This window comes from Typopeltis vanoorti, chromosome 14 (genome assembly GCF_054136105.1).
Source record: "Typopeltis vanoorti isolate ZY-2024b chromosome 14, IOZ_Tvanoo_1.0, whole genome shotgun sequence".
Taxonomy (NCBI): Eukaryota; Metazoa; Arthropoda; class Arachnida; order Uropygi; family Thelyphonidae; genus Typopeltis; species Typopeltis vanoorti.
The window spans coordinates 67274774-67299138 of record NC_143562.1 but is presented as its reverse complement, the minus strand read 5'-3'; the positions used below and the strand labels follow the sequence as shown (position 1 = coordinate 67299138).

The 24365-nt window shown below is 35.5% G+C and overlaps 1 protein-coding gene across 3 annotated transcripts in view; it reads right to left on the bottom strand.

The window, feature by feature from the left end:
• The window catches only part of Sec24AB (Protein transport protein Sec24AB), a 290512-nt gene that overhangs the window by 93551 nt on the left and 172596 nt on the right, over positions 1-24365 (bottom strand). For all 3 annotated transcript variants that reach the window (XM_090404311.1, XM_090404313.1, XM_090404312.1), the window contains 2 exons: positions 18096-18197; positions 8009-8110 (listed from right to left, as the gene is read on the bottom strand). In XM_090404311.1, coding sequence (XP_090260437.1) covers positions 8009-8110; positions 18096-18197 — 204 coding nt within the window. The remainder of the gene's footprint in view (positions 1-8008; positions 8111-18095; positions 18198-24365) is intronic.

The window sequence follows — 24365 nt, the reverse complement described above, 5'->3', positions numbered from 1 at the left end:
TCATTGTCACTGAAATCTTTTGAATTTGAATCCAATAATTCTTTAACATCTTCTGCATCAACACCATCAAAACCAAGGTCTTCACCAATTGCAACGATTTCTTTGACCACATTCTTCACAGGATTTGGAAACAACCTAAGTCATTAGCGCATTCTAGCAGAAAGTTTTTCCAAAGCAGCTTTCATGCAACTAGAAGACACTTACTCCCACAGGTCTCAATTGCATGTTTAATGTTAATTTTTTTCCAAAATTCGTGGAGCGTAATCGCATTTTCTCCCATTGTTGTTTCTACTGCCTTTGAGACGTCTTTTTAAGAAAATAGGCTTTGAAAGTTGCAATGATGCCCATGTCCATGGGTTGTAACAATGATGTCGTATTTGGTGGGAAAAATAAAACTTTCACATTCTCACACAGATTACTAAGAGAATTTGGATGAATCAAGCATGAGCATGATTTTGCGTGGTAAATATAAAGGTATTAATCAAAACTCTTGCCGCGTATATCAAGGGATTGCCTAATTAATTTTGCCGCGATAATCAAATCCACGTTAAGCAAGGGATGCCTGTAGAGTGATGTGGACAAATATCAGAATGGGGAACTGTACAATGAGACTTATTTGTGGCTATGGTCCCAGAGAAGGTTCTACTAAGGTAGAAGTGGAGGAATTTTTTGAGGCTTTAGAGAAAGCAACCGACACAAAGAAAAAGTAAAAGTTGATCCTTGTTGGGGATCTAAATAGCAGAGTAGGAAATGATTGTCAGACATACAAAAATATTTTGGAAAAATTTGGAGAAAAGAGCAAAGCTAATAATAATGGCAAATACCTATTGGATTTCTGCTCAGGGCATGGACTGGTTATTACTAACACCACATTCCAACATAAAAATGTGCACAAATTCACATGGAGAGAAGAGGCAAGGAATAAGAAAAGTCTCATTGACTATGTTATTGTTGATAGTGATCTTTTCTCCCTGGTGCAGGACACCAGAGTGTACAGAGGATTTGAAATTGGAAGCGATGACTATTTAGTCTTGAGCAGGATAAAATTGAATTTCATATTGAAAAGAATAACATGTAAGAAAGTTTTAAAGCGAATAAAAGTTGAGCAGCTCTCAGATGGGAACTGCAGACTAAAGTACACAAAGGTTATTGAAGAAAAAATGAAAGAGTTTGAGAACAGGAACCAAACCTTGGAGATTCAGTGGCAAGCCTTGAAGAAAACCCTGACTGATTCAGCCAGAGAGGCATGTGGTGAGGTTGTCTGCAAGGATAGAAAAATCAGAACTCCATGGTGGATATAGGAAGTTAAAGAGGCAGTGAAGGAAAAGAAAAAAGCATATCAAAAGTTCCTGGCAAATAAGTCAGCTTGTGCTCTTAGAGAATATAGAGACAAATGCAAGAATGCTAAACACTATGTAAAACTAACTAAACAAAAGTCATGGGAGGACTTTGACAAGAACATAAAAAATAAATATCAAGAAGGTGGCAAGATATTCTGGAGGTTGTTGAAGCTCAGAAATGGAGGAAAGAGTGTAGTAAAGGGAATTAGAGATGATAAAGTTGACATGAAAACAGGAGAAAAAGATATCTTTGAAGTATGGAGTAATTACTTCAAAAAATTGCTAAATAAAACAAGCAGCAATAGTACAGTGGTAAAAAACACTGAACATGCATGCAATCAGGAATACATATCCATACTTGAAGTAGAAAAGCCATCAAAGGCTTGAAATGTGGAAAGGCAGCAGGAGTAGATGATATTCGACCAGAAATGCTGAAGTATTGAGGTATAAAAGTCTTAGAGTGGCTGCACTGCATAGTTCAGAAGGCTTGGACAGAGGGACGAATTCCCGATGTTTGGAGTAGAGCTCTCATAGTACCCGTATATAAAAAGGGAAATAAAACTGAATGTGAGAATTACAGAGGTATTTCCCTACTGAGTGTTCCTGGTAAGATTTATGCAAGTATACTTGAGAAACAGTTGAGAAGAATTGTGGAAAAAAAGCTTGGTGAAGAACAAGCTGGATTCAGGCAAAATAGAGGCTGTCAGAATCAGATCTTCAATTTACGATAAATAGTTGAGAAATCATAGGAATATAACAAAGATCTGTATTTAAGTTTCGTAGATCTGGAAAAGGCATATGACAAGGTGCCAAGAGAGAAGCTGTGCAATGCGCTACAGTTATATGGTGTCAATGTGGAATTATACCAAGCAATACTTAGTCTTTATTTGAGTTGTAAGTCAGCAGTTAGAATTCAAGGAAGTACAGGAAGATGGTTTAATGTTAAATCTGGTGTGAGACAAGGATGTACATTATCCCCTCTATTATTCATTATCTATATGGATCACATTATGAAAGAAAGTGGCATTAAACCTGATATCAAAATTGGAAATGTTAATGTCAGCTCTCTGCAGACGATGTTTTACTTATAAATAAATCTACTACAAGTCTTCAAGATTCTCTGACTAAATTGATTCCGACTTTACTAAAAACAGCTACTTAGGTACGTTTTTTAGTGAAGATGGTAAATTAAATATGGAAATAGACAACAGAATCAACAAAGCTGGTATGGTCGGAAGTCAATTGAATAAATTCATATGGAATAAGAGAGAAATTAGTCAGAACACTAAGTTAGCTGTATACAAGACAGTGTTCAAACCAGTTTTAACTTATGGATCTGAGAGCTGGGTCAGAAGTAAAACATTTGACCAAAGAATAGAGACAGCAGATATGAGAGTCCTGAGAAAGATTAGAGGCACGAATAGATTACATCAATGGCAATATCATATTAAAAATGAGGATATTAGGAAAGAACTTGACATTGTCAGCATCCAAAATGTGTTAGGCAGAGCTAATCTCAGGTGGTATGATCACTTAAATAGAAAGGGCGAGGAAAGATTTGCAAAACAATTGTTCTCTGCTAGGTTGGCAGGAAAAAGACCCAGAGGAAGACCAAGATATAGGTGGATTGATACGGCAAAAAGTGCTTTAGATGATAGAAATATAAGATCTGATAATGTTGGAGTCTTGACAAGAAACAGACTGATTTGGAGGAAAATTGTAGATAAGAAGTTAGTAATGATGTAAATTTTTCATGTAGTACTATCATATCCTGTACATCCCTTGAGGGTACATGGTAGGAATTCGATGATGAATATGATTATTAATAAACAAGAAAATTTAACTTGTAGGACATGATGAATCTAAATCTGGCAGAATCAGCTTTCCCATATACCACTTTCTGATACCTGTTTGTCAGACACCCATTTATCCAAACCAATAGTTTATATTCCAATCCCATATTCTCTAGTTTATGCCAAAACCTTTCATGTATATCCTATCTAATACCTTAGTACAACAGTATCATAATGTATCCATTTTCTTCATCCAACTCAGCCATAACATTATTATAAAATATGAACAAATTGTTCAGACATGACCTCCCTTTAGTAAACTCATTCTGTTTCTTGCAAAGTAAGTTTTGTTTGCCCACCCATTTCTGTATGTCAGTTTTTACCATCTTCTCTAAAATCTTCACAATTACTCCAGAGATACTGATAGAATGACAGTTACTGCAGTATCCTTGTGCAATGGGATTATCATACCTTCTTTAAATTGCTGCAGGATCTTTGCTGAGCTAAGATTCATACAAACAGGTAAAGGCCTAGCTATTTCAACTGAACATTCCTTTAGCATATGTGTTAATATCCCATCTGCCAAATTCTTATATAGGTTATGCAACAGCTCTACAACCTCCTTCTCATGCATCTTTCTCTTCATCCAATGTAGTGGTAGCATTGTGCACTATGTCACAAACACCAGTTTGATGGTGGTAAGTGAGCACCCATTATTTGAACTAACTCAATGTGATACTAGGGCACAGTCTGCATTCAGTAAAGTTATTCTTCAAGTCATTCTTTCTATTATTTGCAGCATAATGATAAAAGTTTTTGGGGCTTCTACAGACAATTTCTTTTCATATTCCAACTCAGTTACCGGTCAATATTCAACTTTTCTAGCCTGAGTTTTATAAATTTCATCTCTTATTCTCACAATATTCCTTACATCATCATCTTATTACTATGGATCTCTTGTTTGATGAGATTGTCCATCCATTTCACTCTCATTTTATTCTCATTGTTCTTCGAACTGTGGGAATTCAGATACTGCATCACTTAAGCATCCTTTCAAAGCTTCCTATGTACTGCAGATATCCTTCCCATTCAATTCAATAACTGATACCATGGACCTAAAGATAGTATTCTGCTGATTTTTTCATAATTTCCAGATTTGTAGTTCAGCATAATAACCTCTCCTTATTGGAATATCCATGCAGTTAGCCACTCTCCAAGTCAGTACAGCATGATCACTGTCACGAACTACTGGCAAAATAGTCATCCATAGATAAGAAACTTTCTGATACTATGATCAAATTTAACACACTTTGTCCTCAATGTTGCTCCTTTCACATGCCTATTTGAGAAAGTTGTTCCACAATAGCTAAATAAATTCTCCTTCGTTCTTATTGGGTATCAGAGTTTTCTCTGATACCCAATCAATGTTTAGATAATTAAGTTCATCCCCAGCAAATGAACCATTGGGTCTACAGCAACATCCCACCACATATTTCATCCTATTAGCCTGCACTTCACACCAAATAGTCTCAAACTCAAGTAATTATTACCATTACTGCTTTCATCGAAATTTTTAAAATTCTGAATTTCATTAACTTTTAAAGTGGATTTTTAATGTTATATTTTTCAGTGAGTTTTAAATGTGTTTCCTGTAGACAGAAACAGGACTGGCTTGTGTTTTTGCAGAACCTTGAAATCAATATTTTGGCAGAATCCATGACACTGTAAGAATTTACCTATTCTTTGTGTGTTCAATTTCCAATGAATTGAGGACTTACCTTCATCAGGATTATACTTGTCAATCGGTTTCAGGAAGTATGGATGGCCAATGTCCATCTCTTCCGGAAAAATGTTTAATACAATATCTGATGTATCAGGATCAGCTGTTGAGTCTAGCTTATTACTTTCAGTGGAAACAGAAGTTTCCACTGAAAGTAATCTTTTGTTCTGTTGGGAAAGGTTATATGTGGTGATCTTTCAGTGATATGCTTGCTGATTTTCTTGACAAGTGAGTTCTCATCAAATGAAATCGTGTCATTTTAGGAGCAGTTTCAGGAGTGAGACAGTAATTGGTCGGGTGATTGAATGTGCTCCACAGAGAGGCACTCAAGGTCATAAAGTTCAATTGTGCTGAAATTATCGGATGGTGGAATAGATATACTTGTTTGAGTTGCTTCTAATGTTTTCTTAACTACACCTTCTCAGCATAAGAAGATTTCATGACAGATATGTCAGTGACTGCTTCATTTCTGCATCTTGATAAGATATGCTTTGCTCTATTTTTAATCTTTCATATTATTTTTCATTCCTCCCCCTTTGACGTGCATAGAAGTAGGCTGGGTGATCACTCTGACAGTTAAACACATTTAGCTTTCTTTGCAGAGCAAGAGCTATTATCATCGGGCACAGGTGACAGAGCCACAATATGCAATTTGGGTGTGCCCATATTCTGACATAAAACTTAGTGCATTAAGGATATAGACTATCAGGACAACTGAGATATCCTGCTTTTACCAATGTTGGAGGTTTGAATACATCAAAAGTAAGAATGGTATTGCTGTTTGGAACCAGGTGACCTTTCCTATGGTATCAGGATGCACTTCAATATCTGTCACTCCTTAATCTTTTAAGCGCTGAACATATCTCCTTATCTGAAACAGCAAGGAGATTCCATTCTGATATCAACTCTAGAATAGTTGAGTGTTTTATAAGATGTTACTGTAACTGTTATTCCCCCCCCCCCCCAGCATCTCACTGAAGTACTCTCGGAAGTTTGATTCCACAAAAACACCACCAGAACATAGTTCAACTATTTTGGGAGATCTTGTCGTAAACACTTCTGAATAAAGAAGGATGACATTTTTCCTATTGGTTTTTCACTTGCTGCATGGATAATGAGAAACACCGATACATTTATAGGTGTGTCAGATGTCTTCTGTTTCTTATTTCTGTTGTCCGATGATGTATCTATGGTATACGTACTTGGTTGAGATCTTGTGAGAGCACTGAAAAACTTGAGGATGAAAAATTCATGCTTTGGGGATGTCAGCACCAGAGATCGAGATCCCTGCCCATAGCAATACATGGATGCTTGCTACTAGCAAGCAATAAATGTGCTCAGAAGTGGAATGTAACGGTTATCTTACATGCTATACACTGCAGCAAGACTTCAGTACAATCCTTAGACCATGGGATAAGAGATTTACTGCAATGCTGCTGACCCTTGCAAGTCTACTAGTCAACTGATTCTAGCCAGGTCATCCAGTACCACCACTCTTGTCAAAACAGAAACTAAAAATAGAAGGCAAACTCTATGGATGTAGCACAACTGTATAAATACTTGTGATATCAAACGAGTGACATCTCGTTTGATATCACAAGCTATATAGAAACAGAGCCCATTGATAACTCTAATTCTGAACTTTCTGTATATTATTATTTCACACCTCCAGGGAGTCCAAAGACTCATCTATAACTCTGTCTCCACCACTCAATCCACCAACTGACCGCAACTACACCAATGCTATCTACTGCCACTGACAACCACCACCACTAGTATTTCCACAGGCAATCACAAACATCCATGCCCACAGTGGGATTCAAACCCTCAGCCTTTTGGCTGGAGAGTGGTTAGTGTATCCGTAAAAAATCCGCAAATATACACGTAAAAAAAATCAAGTCATTCTACTCTCTCTGTGTGTATGGGGGGGGTTGAAAAATCTGCTGGTAGACAGAAAGAGGAATGCAATGTTTAAATGATCTTCATTAAGAAAAGCTGTCTGAGGAATGAAGCCATGCTGTGGTAGGATCATATTTAGTGCAATGCTAAATTCATGCTGTATTCACTGAGATGTACAGAGCTTGTAATAATTCTTTTATATGCAAACAAAATTTTAATAGTTCATCCTATTTTAATATAAATGAGGCACTAATGACTGAGTGTGGAATATCCTTAATAATCCTAAAAGACTCAACTACCTAGAAACAGGAATAAAATAAATATCTTAATACCTAAGATAAGTATTTACAACATGACATTTCATCAACTCAAGATAACATTATCAAAGGCACTTTGAAGATACACATTCAGCAAAAACTAAAATTGAAATAATCCCCCAACCAGGACAGTCACACGTACAGAGTATGACAGTAGCACTCTCTACAGTGATGGTTTGTGATTATTGCTGTTCTGTTTAAAAAAAATGTAAACAAAGAAGCTGCTGTTCCAGATGCAGTGCAAGCCCTGAAGATGAAATTCTGAAATCTGCTCTGCCCTGAAGGCTAAAGTTGTTTTGAAAAGTCCATATTTCTGGACAGAATGGTGATATGAAATGACATAATATCTGCTTAGGCTTCCAGTAGACTAAACACATGAAGGACACATCCAACTGCCTTTTAATTAAGGTATCCAAGATGGTCACAGTCCCTTATTTTTCCTCTTCAACAGTAAAATAATTCAGGGGATGGATACTGTTGGAGAAATACAAAAAGTTGAAAAGAGCCTGTGGCCAAATAGCAAAAACATCTATATAACTCAGCCATACTGTGAGTTTGAGGTAGGGGCTGAAATAAGTGCCAATGTTTCTAAGAATTTTGTGTACAAATTAGCAATGGGGGTGAAAGTGGAGAATCCATTGTTACACCTTCAATTTCTTTAAAGGGCTGGTAATTCCAACTGATATGGTATTTGGTATGGAGCTCTACTGTATCATCCACTGGAACACTAGTAAAAAGAGATTTCCTGAATAAATAAGATTAAACATACCTCTTAAAAAATATGTTAAGATTACAATAATTTATGCTTCTGATTATGCTATAATTATGTTAAATTTAATCATGACTTTATATTTTAATTGCATATAAATATATGCTTACTTTAGAAGCTCTCTGATTAGGATCCTCCCTTGTTTTCAGTGCTCCAGGTCCAATATTGGGCATGCAAGTTTGCATCACAGTTACTCTTCCTCCAGTTGGTGCCTTAAATAAAATTAAAATTTCAGCTATATAAATTTTGGGTATGCAATTATATATATAATACATATACAAAAACATATCCTTATAATACCTATAGTTCATCTCATTACTTTTTCACTGAGATCAACTATAATGAGAATTTCAACAACTTTTAAATTAGCAGATGTATTTAATTAGCACTATGATGTAGTTCAAAACTGATCGTACAAATGTAACGTACATCCAATTGTAGTATCAGCCGATTCATAAAATTGGCAATCAAATATTTCTTCAAAAAAAAATATAAATAAATAAATAAATAATAATAATAAATAAAATTTCCAGCATCTTTAAGATGTTAATGGATATTGATTTCAGAGTATTATAGTAATAAGTACAGGAATACCTTGTATAGCGCAGTTAATTGGTTCCAAGAAGCATCCACACTATGCAAAACCGCGTTGTTCGAGGTCTAATTATAAAGGCTTTCAATTTAATTTGTCTATTACAAAAATTTAGGATAATAAAAATGTTTAAAAATGAAAAAAAAAATTGTTATTTTTATTAACTAAATAACAAATAAAATCCTTTTAAACTGATAAAAGTTGTAGAAAACAAAACAAATATTGCTTCAATTTTAGCATACAGTAATTTACTTTTTACTAAAATAGTCTTTTAGTGTTCATTGAACCATCCTTGTCTTCTTTGTCTCTTCAAGTACTAGATCTCTGTAGCATTTGATGGCATTATTGAGACTTTATCTCACTTTGATGCTTCTTTCCAAATTAGAGTCGGCATTTATGAGAAAGCCGGAAGCTTCGTCGATTTTTCTCACAAAAGTTGAAAGGACAGCAATGGAAAATTCTTCAACCATGACATCAGTGGGGTCATCTTCGTCTTCTTCTGCTTCATAGGCTCGTTGTTGTTCCAACTCCAAAAGGGTTTATCATCCAGATCATTTGAACAAGAATCAATACGTTCGTTCACATTGTTACAATCTAAATTTGTAAAATCAAGATCTTTGCCCATCTGCACAATTTCTGTTGAGATTTCCTCTTTCTATGTTGCAAAGGCAACAAAGTCCTTTGAGCAATGCAGCAAGATATTATGCCATACGGCCCTCATTTGCTTTAAGTTACCTCTTGCCAAGATTCATAATTTGAATGGCATCTTTTATGTTAAATTTCTTCCAAAATTTCATTCAAAGTCCAAGAATCTTCTTCTGCTGCACCTATAATAGCTTGAGCAAAAGTTCGTCTTAAATAGTAAGCCTTGAAAGTGGTCATAACGCCTTGATCTAATGGCTTCAGAATTGATGTGTTTGGAGGGAAAAAATTAATCTTGACATTTTCATCTAAGTCGGTCGATAGAATTGGATGGCCTGGAGCATTGTCTAATAAAAGAAAATTTTTAAAGGAATATCATTCTTTTTACAATAGCTTTTAACTTCAGGACAAAAACAAGTTTCAAACCAGTCTTCGAAAATTGAACGAGTCACCCACACTTTTTTTATTCGAATGCCAATGAACAGGTAAATTGTTCTTTGTAAAGCCCTTAAGAGCTCTTGGGTTTTCCGCTCTGTACACTAACAGTTGCTTCAATTTTAAATCACCTGATGCATTACCTCCTAGTAAAAGTGTCAATCAGTCTTTTGACACTTTATACCCAGCTTATTTTTTAACTTCTCTGCTAGAAATGTGAGTGATGGCAGTCTTTTCCAGACCAAGCCAGTCTCGTCAGCGTTAAAAATTTGATCATTTGTGTAGCCTTCCTTCTCAATAAGTTCCTTCAATTCATTGGGAAATAATTCTGCAGTTTTAGTGTCAGCACTTGTGCTTTCACCATGGATTCTTACATTATGGAGTCTCATACACTTTTTGAAATTGTACAACCACCCGCACCTTGCTATAAAAGTTTCACTGGTTGTACCTCCTTCGTTTTCGCTTTCATTTTCTTTTACTTTGTCATATAGACTTGTTGCTTTTGCCTGTATTATCATTTGACTCAAAGGAATCTTTTTTCTGATTACAATCTTCAATCCAGATCAATAGAAGGCATTCCATATTTTCCATTGTAGAAGATCGATTTCTCGTGATCACTTTTGACATATAAGAAGTGATCATTCCATGTTGTTTAATCTTTTCTTTGTTCTGAATAATTGTTCGTACAGATGACGCATTCACGGAATTCTCACATGCTATTTTAGCAAACGAAGCACTATTCTCGTGACATTTTATAATTTCAAGTTTCTTCTCTAACATCAATCAACCACTTGCGTTTTTTTTTTTTTGTTACTCCAACAGTGTCTTCTCTGTTTTGTCTCTTTTCACTCATACTTAAATAATAAAAAAATATTAAATACTAATATTAACTTAAATAATAAAATGCCGCAGGGAAAAAACATGTCCACGTGAGAGCTAATCGAATAACTACTGCATAAATGTGGCTCTCGACTGTCACTTGCGGCGCCCGGGAGTCGCCGGTCAGTGTTGAAAATGTTAGTGTAATAATGATGATAAGTGCAATAATAAAAACCGCGTTAAATCAAAACCTGCATTTTTCAAAACAGCGCTATACAAGTATAGTGTTCTTTACTGAAGTACACACACATACCTGCTTTCAAAATGTTAGATTGAAAAGAAATTACTGGAAAAATGTTTTGACAAATAAATAAAATAAGAGTTTAGGTACTATAGATTTTTCGCATAGTATGTTTGATAGCATAGGTTAACAATAATAATTATCCAAAAGTAATGGAGCCTGCAGCCTTAATAGACGATGCCAACTTCCACAGTAATAAACCATCCAAACAAAAGATTGTTACAGATATGATCTAATCACCTACTACAGCAACTTTTCTAGGCCTGTCCATCCAGTTCAAGTTAGTCTATCTTTGGTACAGGCAAGTTAGGGATTATTCTCCTGTTAACTTAGGTTTTAAACTCACAGTTTAACAGCCATAGAATTCACACTCTTTGAGATACACACACACACACACACACACACACACACACACCTGTTGGGACTTTGAACCAGAAGCTGTTAGCACCCATTTGCTACATTTTCCTCTGACACTCCTGACTCAGTAATGGCTAAAGATTGGAAACCAAATATCAACCATCATCAAAAAGTTAGTGCTAAAGGAGTTTCACCTAGCCACTTTGCGAATAAAAGCATCAAGAGATTTATTTTATTTAAGACAATAATTTTTTTGTTATTTTGGAGTATAACAGGTAATCTGATTTCAAATGTTTCCTGAAGTGATCCAAAACATATAGCTCAGAAATCAATAAAAAATAAAACATCCGGTGCTTAAAGGTCAAAGCTGTATAACTGAGAGAAGACCTCCACATGGCCTTTAAAGGAATGCAGAGAGCTGACCAGGGCTTCTGATCTAATGTCCAATCCTCACCTTCTCATGGTGCACCCTGTTGGGTATCTACCTAGATACTGAACAAACGGGGATGGGCTGGCAATTTGGGATTTCGCCGACCAAATTGTATTCTTATTGGCTTGAACCAATATAGAAAATGATGGTACAATATGACAAAATTTCATGCAGGATCGGGCGTCGCCCAGTTAAACAAAGCCCCTGTTGTTTTTGACAGGGAACCAGGGCGAACAGCAAAAAGTCAGATACTGGAACAAATCTGAAAGCACACCCTAACTCAACATCACCAGAGTTAAAGATCGGTACTATCAACATAAGAAGCCTGAACAGCAAAGAAATGGATCTAGCTGAAGAATTAGATAAGTACCAGATCAACATAATAGGGGTGACAGAAACAAAAGAGACAAAAACTGGTGATATCTTTCTGAGCAATAAATACAAAATGTTATATTCAGGAAATGACAATCAAGGAAAAGAAGGGGTAGCCATAGTATTCAACACAAAATACGAGACTAATCTTCTTGAATGGCAGGCAGTCTCAAGTAGAGTAATGTGGGCAAATATCAGAATGGGGAATTGGACAGTGAGACATATTTGTGCCTATGGTCCCACAGAAGGTTCTACTAAGGTAGAAATGGAGGAATTTTTTGATGCTTTAGAAAAAAAGCAACTGATACAATGAAAAAGGAAAAGTTGGTCCTTGTTGGGGATCTAAATAGCAGAGTAGGAAATGATTGTCAGACATACAAAAATATTTTGGGAAAATTTGGAGAAAAGAGCAAAGCTAATAATAATGGCAATACCTGTTGGATTTCTGCTCAGGACATGGAATGGTTATTACTAACACCATGTTCCAACATAAAAATGTGCACAAATTCACATGGTGAGAAGAGGCAAGGAATAATAAAAGTCTCATTGACTATGTTATTGTTGATAGTGATCTTTTCTCCCTGGTGCAGGACACCAGAGTGTACAGAGGATTTGAAATTGGAAGCGATCACTATTTAGTCTTGAGCAGGATAAAATTGAATTTCATATTGAAAAGAATAACATGTAAGAAAGTTTTAAAGCGAATAAAAGTTGAGCAGCTCTCAGATGGGAACTGTAGACTAAAGTACACAAAGGTTATTGAAGAAAAAATGAAAGAGTTTGAGAACAGGAACCAAACCTTGGAGATTCAGTGGCAAGCCTTGAAGAAAACCCTGACTGATTCAGCCAGAGAGGCATGTGGTGAGGTTGTCTGCAAGGATAGAAAAATCAGAACTCCATGGTGGATATAGGAAGTTAAAGAGGCAGTGAAGGAAAAGAAAAAAGCATATCAAAAGTTCCTGGCAAATAAGTCAGCTTGTGCTCTTAGAGAATATAGAGACAAATGCAAGAATGCTAAACACTATGTAAAACTAACTAAACAAAAGTCATGGGAGGACTTTGGCAAGAATATAGAAAATAAATATCAAGAAGGTGGCAAAATATTCTGGAGGTTGTTGAAGAAGCTTAGGAATGGAGGAAAGAGTGCTGTAAAAGGAGTTAGAGATGATAAAGGTGACGTGAAGAGTGGAGAGGGAGATATCCTTGAAGTATGGAGTAATTACTTTGAAAAACTGCTAAATGAAACAAGCAGTGATGACAGCAAAGTGGTAAAAAACACTGACCATGCATGCAGCCAGGAATACAAATCCATACTTGAAGTAGAAAAAGCCATCAAAGGCTTAAAATGTGGAAAGGCAGCAGGAGTGGATGATATTCGACCAGAAATGCTGAAGTATGGTAGTATAAAAGTCTTATAGTGGCTGCACTGCATAGTTCAGAAAGCCTGGACATAGGGACGAATTCCCGATGATTGGAGTAGAGCTCTAATAATACCCATATATAAAAAGGGAAATAAAACTGAATGTGAGAATTACAGAGGTATTTCCCTACTGAGTGTTCCTGGCGAGAGCTATGGCAGTATACTTGAGAAACGGTTGAGAAGAATTGCGGAAGAAAAGCTTGGTGAAGAATAAGCTGGATTCAGGCCAAATACAGGCTGTCAGGATGAGATATTCACTTTACGACAAATAGTTGAGAAAGCATGGGAATATAACAAAGATCTGTATTTAAGTTTTGTCGATCTGGAAAAGGCATATGACAAGGTGCCAAAAGAGAAGCTATTCAATACGCTGCAGTTGTATGGTGTCAGTGGATCATTATATGAAGCAATATTTAGTCTTTATTTTAGTTGTAAGTCAGCAGTTAGAATTGAAGGAAGTATAGGAAGATGGTTTAATGTTAAATCTGGTGTGAGACAAGGATGTGCATTATCCCCTCTGTTATTCATTATCTATATGGATCACATTATGAAGGAAAGTGGTATTAAACATGATATCAGAATTGAAAATGTTAATGTCAGCTCTTTGCTTTATGCAGACTATGTTATACTTCTAAATAAATCTGCTACAAGTTTGCAAGATTCCTGACTAAATTGAATAACTGTTGTAACGGGTGAACGGGGAACCTGTGGAACAAGTAAAACATTTAAGCTACTTAGGCATGATTTTTAGTGAAGATGGTAAATTAAATATGGAAATAGACAACAGAATCAACAAAGCTGGTATGGCAGGTAGGCAATTGAATAAATTCAAATGGAATAAGAGAGAAAATAGTCGGAACACTAAATTAGCTGTATACAAGACAGTGTTCAAACCAGTTTTAACTGGTTTGAACACTTGATCTGAGAGCTGGATCAGAAGTAAAACATTTGACCAAAGAATAGAGACAGCAGATATGAGAGTCCTCAGAAAGATTAGGGGCACGAACAGATGACATCAATGGCAATATCATATTAAAAATGAGGATATTAGGAAAGAACTTGACATTGTCAGCATCCAGAATGTGTTAGGCAGAGCTAATTTCAGGTGGTATGGTCACTTAAACAGAATGGGCGAGGAAAGATTAGCAAAACAAGTGTTCTCTGCCAGGTTGACAGGAAAAAGACCCAGAGGAAGACCAAGATATAGGTGGATTGATACGGTAAGAAGTGCCTTAGATGATAGAAATATAAGATCTGATAATGCTGGAGTCTTGGCAAGTAACAGACTGATTTGGAAGAAAATTGTAGATAGGAAGTTAGTAATGATGTAAATTTTTCATGTAGTACTATCATATCCTATACACCTCTTGAGGGTATGTCAGGAATTTGATGATGATGCTGCTGCTACTCCTGTTTTTTACGATTGAATTTAGAATATTCTGAGAAATTTCCAGACCATTTCATTTAGTGTGTAACTTGTGTGCTTGTTATACTTGAGAAAGTTCCTGAAGTAGCAGTCTTCTCATTTCTTTTCCCAAATGAAGTAAATAATCAATTTGTTACAATGTGGACGGTGCCATTAATTGTCAGAGGACTTTGTTTCATGTCTGATGTTATTGATATCACCTGCCATAAACTTCTTGAGAAAGGCTTCTATTCATAGTAAAAGTAATGGCCAGGTCCTGTTTAGGTGTAAAAGCTACGGTCTCTCCCAGGAAACAGTTTAAGGATTTAATGGCAAGGACAGATAAAATCATGCTGTACAAATACAGATCATAGCAGTGCAGTACACAAGGCAATAATTAATTAACAAAGGAACAGCATAAAATAAGTAAAATGTGTGTTGGAAAAAAAAAAAGTGTACAAACAAGTGTAAGAAGATGCATAAGCAAGTATAAAGAAGTTGGTAAAAACAGAACCAACTAGGTATTAAAAGTCTCTATATTATAACTTGATTCTATAAATATATACAATATGTACACAGTCTAAACACAGTGATAAATAGTGATGTTCTGTAAAAACGTTCTTTAAAAATGAAACACTTGATAAATCTGATGAAATCTGAGTCAGATTTCATCAGATGCACAGGACTCAGGTGGATTATGAATATGACAAATAATGACTATACTTTTGACAAAATGAGCACAGCTAATTAAAATATGAATGGTCAGTCCAGTACCACAGAACTTGCACATAGGTGTGTCATCACCCCTCAACAGGAAGGAGAATGTAAGATGTCGGCTCCACATGACCAATGTGGGGACTTCCCCTTAGACTAGGACTGCCACAATATGATTTCAGGCTTGATATGAAGTAACTTGTTGCTGGTCTTTCTATTACAAAGGAGTTTGTATATAAAAGTTGTCTTATGAACTGCCTGTTACTGATGTAAGGGAAGGGCAAGGGGAATGGATTACAATCTTATGTAGTTTAGGGCAAGCTCTATCACATACACCTCAGCAATGAAGTTGTTACATTGTTGTGGGGTCTAGACAGATATTATGCTGTCTCTGAAGACAACAGAAGATCCCACTAGAGTCGGATTCTAAACAAATTGTGTAAATAAGCACAATAGCAAAATATTCTTTTCTAAGGGCTTGAAAGAGCTGGTAAACAGGAGGGATGGAAGGTTTGGGTAGCCTGCATGTTGATATAAATAAATACCATGGCAATAGCATATTTGATAGCATCTGTTCAATACTGTCTACCCTAATAACTGGAGCCTTTAAGTGCTTTTGTTTGAACCACAGGATTGTATAGCAGTCTGATGACTCTGAAGACATCTCTAATGGTCAGTTGTTGAGTGATGTTTACAGAAGCCACTTTTTGTGTTCTGAGTTTGTTGAGCTGGCAGGATGACATTTTCTTAAGTGAATGTTAAACCAGTTGAGTGCAATATTAAAAAGGGTGGTATGTTTTATTGCCATCTCTGGTGTTTTTGTTTCTTGATTTTGTTTTCAGTTAGTGTTAGAATGGTTTCTGTTTCTTTAATTCACATGAAATCACAAGGAAATAGGTAAATAATATTTATATAAAGCCATATACTGCATTTCAGCCTTAGTATCAAGGCTATCATCAGTGGAAATGTTAGTTAATTACGAGGTAGAACATAAACAATAGATTAATCTGAAATAGTGAGAGCCACTGATGTCATACATAAAATGCAAAGGTATAACTAAGGAAACATTATATTATTAGTTATCTGTATTAAAAAAAAAAACTTTAGTGATGTACAATTAGAATAAGACTCTCTCATATTTTAGATAGTGAGAGACAGTTGTTCCGATTTAAGTTCAAACTGTAAAGTAAGGCCTCAGCACTTTCTTTAAACAAAATGTTCAAATTTATAGTGAGACACAGGTGAAGTAAGTGTGTTTTAGACCATAGGATATTGTGTTCCTATTCCATGCTTCTAAGCTAGATTTCCTGTTGCTGATGTAAGACTGATGTTTCTTGTATTCTCTTTTCCAGTGAGCATCCAGTTTGTCTGAAATAAGAATGATGACAGTCACAAGGAACTTGGTAAACACCAGGAAGAGCCAGAGGAGAGTATTTTTCTTTGGAAGATGGAATCCATAATGATAATTTGTAATCAGAAGAAAAGTAGCCACTATATTTTATTTAAGAATTCAGGAAATTTTGAAAACTCACTCTTTCGAATCAATCCATTATTTGTGCTCTACCTTGTAATTAACTAATGTTGCCACTGATGATGACCTGTAACATTCAAGTTAAAATATATGGCTTTAACTAAATATTATTTACTTATTTCCTTCTGTTTTCTTGTGAATTAAACAAACCTCACAGCACAAATATCTCTTAAAGAACAATAGTTTCTGGACATGTTGGGGCTTGTTGAGGGCGCTGATAAACTAATGGATGAAAAATTATTCATAATCAAAGCGGGTTTGTTTCAGTCCCAGAGCTCCCCTGCCTACTATGCAGCCACACATGGACACCCACTCTCTGGCAAGGAATGTCTGTACCTGGGAGTGGAATGCCAAGGAACTCCACACACCATACTGGTACTTATTGGCAGTATGGCAAGCTTTGGGCCCAGACCATTGGAAAGTAGGAGATTTACTGCAACACTTTTGACCCTTAGAAGCAAACTAACTAGCCAAGTGATCCTAGTTGGGCCATACAGGACTGCTCGTCTTGCCAAAGTGATTGAGTGATCAATTTGTGGTTTTATGGCACAAGGACAGTAAAGGTCATACTGTGCCAGGACACAGGTTACAGCAGTATACAGGTATGAATAAATGCCCTATGTACCATTAACAACTACATGTGATGCACTTGTTCATGTGGAGAAGAATCAAAATGCCTAGGTATATGCTTGCTAAAATATTTTATACTCAACTGAATAAGTTAAAAGTATCTTGCATTTGTGCAATACTTGACTGCCACTTCATACTTAATTATTCTTCTCATAATCTCTTGCATTCAAAATTTCCTTTTGTAAGGAAAAGGAGATTGCAATTTCCTTTCAAAAGTCCAACATACAAATCTACTTGGAAGAGGCTAAAATATCAAAGCCACTTTGGCAAATAAGGAGTCTTGTAATATCCCAGTTGTGTAATACATAACTTTGAAAAAGACTGTTCTGTATAAAACACAAGTGGACCAAATATCCTCAGAACTGTAATGAAGACAACAGTAACTGTTAGCTTGAGGTGCATATTTAAGGGAAGACATCAATCGTTCTTGAGATAATGGTCAATTCTTAGCAAAGCTTCAAACACATGCAAATTAAGTAATCTCAAACATATTTGAGGTTACTTTTTTGTTTTTTTACAATAATATGAAAAGTTCTTAACTATACTTACCATTAACTTATAAGCTGCTTGAAGGGCTGCACCTAAAGCACTATTGGTATCTCCATTTGCACTAAACCTCTTTGGCAAATCATTCAGCAAATCTTTTATTAGCTAAAATCAGATAATTACAAGAAACAAAATGTAAAAAGTTAAAATGAGACACTATGAGCCAACCAATACTTTCATAATTATAGAATTCATTAATGTAATTTTAAATAATTCAATGCATTTTGAATAAATGTAGAGGCTAAATGGCAAGATGAAAGTTGAAATAATAGCCTAAAAAGAAAAATGCATACTATATTAGTAAACTTTAAAGAATGGAATTGTGAAAATAGTATGTATGCCATAAAAACGGTGAATCAAGGAGCAACACACAAATGGAATCATGGAGTATAGGCCATAACAGATCATTTCAATTCTGAATAAAAATTCAGCACGGTGGGAGACATTGTTCCCTTCACACACTTGCTGCAGATCACCCACCCATGCATGCTTAGAGGTTTGAAGTAGATGGAAAAGTATCATGTTCAGTACATAGAGAATGATTCCTGAATTACTAACCCTTAGCCTACTTAAGGACTATGTGCACCTTTCATGAATAAATTATTTAATATATCAGTGGCATTGCAATTAATTTGCAACCACATCAATTTGACCATGTGATTGCATTTTTATTGATGTATGCAAGTTTTAAAGTGCACAGCACATCAGCACTCATCTTAATTGGTCCAGTGTAATTAATCGTAAGATAACTTTGAATACGTTAATCCAATTAATTATCAATAAAACAAGGCCAACAAAAAAGTCTTGAATACATTTCACATCCAGTTAACCATTCTACTATATTGTATTGTGAAATAGAAAACGTTTCATGTACTCAGTTTTTACATCTTTGTGCTTGCTCAGTAAAGGCGAGGACAGGACTTACCTCCTTTGACTACAATCATACAATCTGCAAAAGCTCTGGCAGAAAACAGGACATTCAGTAGATTGTGTCAACACATATGGGTAAAAAAATGTTATGAATTATTTATATAAAATTACTTGTCTATATCGGTGTCCTGAACACATCAAGTTCACACTTTACGCAAGCAAAACAGGAAATTTTATATATAGCATGACAAATGACAACATTCAATTAAATTGGTTGACACAATAACCAATCACAGCCACTGATTTCTTGGTACTATTGTCTCAGTGCATGCCTTCTGGGTGGTTTAAAACTACTGGAATACTAAGAATTTGACCCACTGCACCATCTGTACAAAGGGCTCAGAGGTGTCTGTATTTGTTACAGCACACTTGAACTATTAACATGAACATGATGGGAGGTTTACATGCTGAAAAGTGTCCTCTTCATGAAGCATTAGTTAATGTGTTTAATTTTAGGAATCACACGAAGCAAGGAAACAATTAGGACAGCCTTTAACAGGAATATAATATTGATGATATTGCTATTCCGTGGGTGTGCACTGCATGCCTAGCACACCCTAAATATATGTTCCTAATATATATATATATATATATATATATATATATAAAAAGTATTTTACTTTGGGTATAATAAATGTTAAAGATACCAAGCTATTTTAAACCTGGTTTTACTCCATTTCCCAAGTAAGCAAACAGACAAACAAATCAAGTTTGCGCCTGCAAGTGTTGCAAGTCTAGCTGATCCTGCAAGTAGTGCAAGACCAAGGTAACTCATGGTAAAAATAGAAGTGGCAGAAAAAGTAACATGCTTAGGCTATGGAGAAAGATTCCTAGATTACCAACACTTCGCACACCTAGAATACTAATGTATGATGCCACAACCTTTCATGGGTGGAGTTATCCTCTGAGGGAAAAAAAAGGTTTAATGTGAACCCTACCCATGACAGAACAAATTATAGTATATTAGAACTATAGGTGGGCAAGTGTTAATATGAAAACACTTCTCTAGTGAATAAACATGATGGCACTTTTTCAGAATCAAAAATTAAATAAATAAATGAAAACTAAAAGTGATTTCTCTTTGCACTGTAATATTTTTTATCCTGCCATGGTGATATAATGACATTAATGATAGGTAAATCATATATAAATTATTCAGGATTTCTGGGACTATATAAAATTCTACAAACAGATTAATGGCACTGCTATGCCCCCCCTCTCTCTCTCCCCCATTAGCAAATTTTTACATGGAACACTTTGAAAACAAAGTACTTACCACAGCTACATAAAGCCACGTGTGGTTACGCTATGTAGATTATGTGTTTGCCATCTGGCCCCACGGACAAGACACTTTGGATGCTTTTGTCACCTACCTAAACAGCCAACACCCCAAAATTCACTTCACAGTAGAAAAAGAATCAAATAACTGTTTACCATTTCTCGACACATTAGTCACCCGCCTTTCAGATGGATCACTATCTTTTTCTATTTACAGAAAGCCTATACACACAGGAAGATACCTACATAAACAATCACATCATCATCCAGTCCAACAGTATGGCATTTTAAAAACACTTAAACACAGAGCCATTTGTTCTAACAATACAGTTCTGACCAGTGAACTCCAATACCTGCGCCATACGTTCTTAGCCAATGGCTACAATCCCTACAAAATAGATAAAATACTACATGTGCCCATTACTCTGCCCTCCCCTAATACACAAGAATACAACATGACCATTTCTATTCCCTATATCAGAGGTACATCGGAAAAGATAGTCAAAGTATTGTTGAAACATGGCCTTCGCACCACTTTCAAACCTCATGTCAAGCTGGCAACTCTGATCCACTCACCTAAGGATAAACTTCACCCTTTAGCATACCCAGGAGTGTATGAAGTTCCTTGTGACTGTGACTTGGCCTATTATGGGCAAACAGAAAGATCAGTGAACATCCGCCTGGAAGAACATGAAAGATACATTTGCTACTATTACTATGGCAAGTCGAGACTGGCAGACCACGCTTTGGACACTTCACACAGGATTAGATGGAGGAAAACAAATGTGCTATTTAGGAGTCGCCATAGATCTAAAAGATTATTTTTTGAGTCAGCAATGGCTTTGAAGAATTCTCCCAACCTTAACAAATATGGTTGCATTAATTTCCCAAAAATTTGGGAGACGGTTATCTTAAGAAAAACTCCTGGATAGCCGGTTCCCCCCCCCTCCATTAGAGGGCGCCAAAAATAGGACTTTAGATCTTTTGCAATTATATTGTTTCACTCACTCACTGTCACGTATACAAGTGTGTTGTGCTATGATGATGCCGAGTTGAAAATCAGCGAAATATAAGCGTTCATAAAACATCTTTGTGATAAAAGTGTTGTTAATATCTGAAAAATAAGTCATGAATAACCATCAACACCTAAGCTTATCTGTTAGATGGACTATATAAAATTCATAAAAATAGAGAAAAAAAAATCTCTAGACCATTCACAGCACAAAATGTACTATAGGCTTGCTAATAACTTTTTACAAGTGGGAACAACATAAAATTAAGGATAATAATCTTGAATGGTAGGCAATAATATCAATTAGAGTAATGCAGGCAAATATCAGAATAGAGAACTGAACAGTGCAACTTGTGTGCACAGTGTGGGGTTCCACAGAAAGAAGAAGTGGAAAAATTTCGCAAGGCATTACAGAAAGCAGCAGAAAAAGAAAAAGTTGGCTATTGTTGGGCATATAGTAAGTTCTGTATTCAAAGAAGGTTCTGAAGCCATTTTACATTTAGCCTAATTTCAATCTGAATGATTGACAATCTCTCTCTAGAAAGTTGGAAAGATTTTCATCCTATGTAAATATCAGAAATGATTTATTTATTTGCATGAACTTTCTAGTATGCAGCAACTGTTTCATTAAATGATTGTTGTAATTACACTGCATTACATCTGTCTCTTTGAATTTCTTGTTTGTTCCACGCACTGATGATTCAGTATGAAATATTTGTGCCATTTTCATTAAAGTTAATTACTGTGTCTAACATGTTTGCTCTCTTGACTAATACAGAATACAAATTTGGTAAATTAAAACCCAACCTCATCTGTTTCATATACAAGTGGATTGCTAATAAAATGGAACACAACAGAAGGTGTAGACAAGAAATTGTGAAAGATGCGCATTTTTATTATTATTATCTGAGGCCTCCAGGGAGTCAAGGACTCATTGAGGGAGGCTGTAAATTACCCAACCCAGCTATCATACCGTCCCTTAAATTCATTTACACTAGATGCACTCACTACCCCTAAGGGCCAATTATTCCACTAACTCACTGCTCTCTGGGAGAAAAACCTAGCTCTTACCCCTTTCTTGACTGAGAATAACCTTAACTTCCATGGATGCCCCCGTGTTCTCTCCCAGCCTTCTATATAACGAGAAATTTCATCATTTGAAATTTTCAAAAGTTTATAGACCTCTATCATATCACCCCTCTTTCTCCTGTTAACCAAAGTCTACAATGCAATCCACATAGTCGCAATCTGTCCTCATAATCTAAATCTCATAATCCAGATATAATCTTTGTAAGATTATATCTGGATTATATTCTTCTTTGCACCCTTTCCACAGCTTCTTTATCCCTTTGGAACCCAGGAGACTAAATCTGCACACAGTAATCCAGATGTGGTATTATCAAAGCTTTATAAAGAGACAAAATTACTTTCTTATCCTTACATGTCAAGGTTCACTTCTACATAGCAATTATCCTCTGAGTTGTATTTGCAACTTTTGCTATATGACCTTTGAACTTTAAGTTCTTATCCACCAATACACCAAGATCCCTTGCCTCTTCAGTTTCTTGTAACATAACCCTGCCAATAAAATATGCCGCTGGAACTCTAATCACGCCAAAGTGCATAACTTTACACTTACTAACAGTAAATTGACAGCCATTTTTGTTTGCCCAGATTTCCAGTCTATTCAAATCATTTTGTAATTACTGAACATCAGTAGCATCCCTGATTGCCCTGCCTATCTTCGCATCATCAGCAAACAATTGCAAATCTGATGATAGACCCTACTTGATGTCATTAATGTATAGATTGAATAATAATGGCCCAAGGACTGAACCCTGAGGTACACCACTGGTTACCTTAAATCTGGCAGATTCACACTCACTGTATACCACTTTGATATCTGTCTGTCAACCATCCCCTGATCCAAGTCAATAGATTATATTCCAATCCCATATTCTCCAGTTTACGCAACAGTCTATCGTGTGGTATCCTATCAAATGCCTCAGAAAAATCTAACATTATCATAGTGTATCCATTCCCTTTATCCAACTCAGCCGTAACATTGTTATGAAATATGAGCAAATTGCTAAAACATGACCTTCCTTATTCTATACTCTGCATGGAACAGCATGAGTTTACTAAAGGAAGATCATGTCTACCCATTTCTGTATGCGAATTCTTACCAACTTCTCTAAAATCTTCACTACAACACCAGAGATACTAATAGGTCGGTAGTCAGACACATCAGTTTTTGCGCCACCCTAAATAAAAATTTAAATAAAAAAATTTTAAAAATGAGTCCTAGTGGATCAAGAAAATATTCAAAAAGACATCATTAATACGATATCTTGACAAAGAATATGAACTAGACTTCATTATGCAAGTAATTTTACTAATAAAAATTGTAGCATAATTGGATAATAATTCTTCATCTTCTATAAATAAAAGTATTCTTTTATTTTCTCTGAAAGATAGAACACTCATTTTCCCTCTAAAAAAGAAAACAAAAGATGCAGCCTCTATGGACTTTTTTTCTCCTTGAGCTAATGTTAAGAGCAAGTAATTTGATCTTAGCCCAATGAGTTTCTAAATTCATTCAAGCTATTGCAGGTTTCTTTTCTTTTTTCGGCAATGTGCAATTTAGTTGGGATAACAACAAGGCAGCAACTAATTACAAGGAATGACAGATCCTATGAGCAGAAGCATAAAAACTTCTCATTTAAGAACAATTATTATATGAATAAAACTTGAATACTCGGGCAGTACAAGAATTAACCAAGAATGAAACCTCTGTCTAGTTAACTTTTGCACAATAAAAAAAAAGAAAAAAAAGTCTTTTAAAACAAACTATCTGATAATAGTTTAATAAATTTGTTTACCAAGCTAGAAGTCTCTTCAGTCCATATTAATTGACACTTACTAATAAGAAAATTAAAAATAAAATATGTCAAAATAATCTTGAAAACTCATAAAAACAATTACTTCTGTACTTGACAGTTTTTTTTGAAGCTGGCACTAAAGTAATTTAGCAAACCTTGTTAAACTTTTAT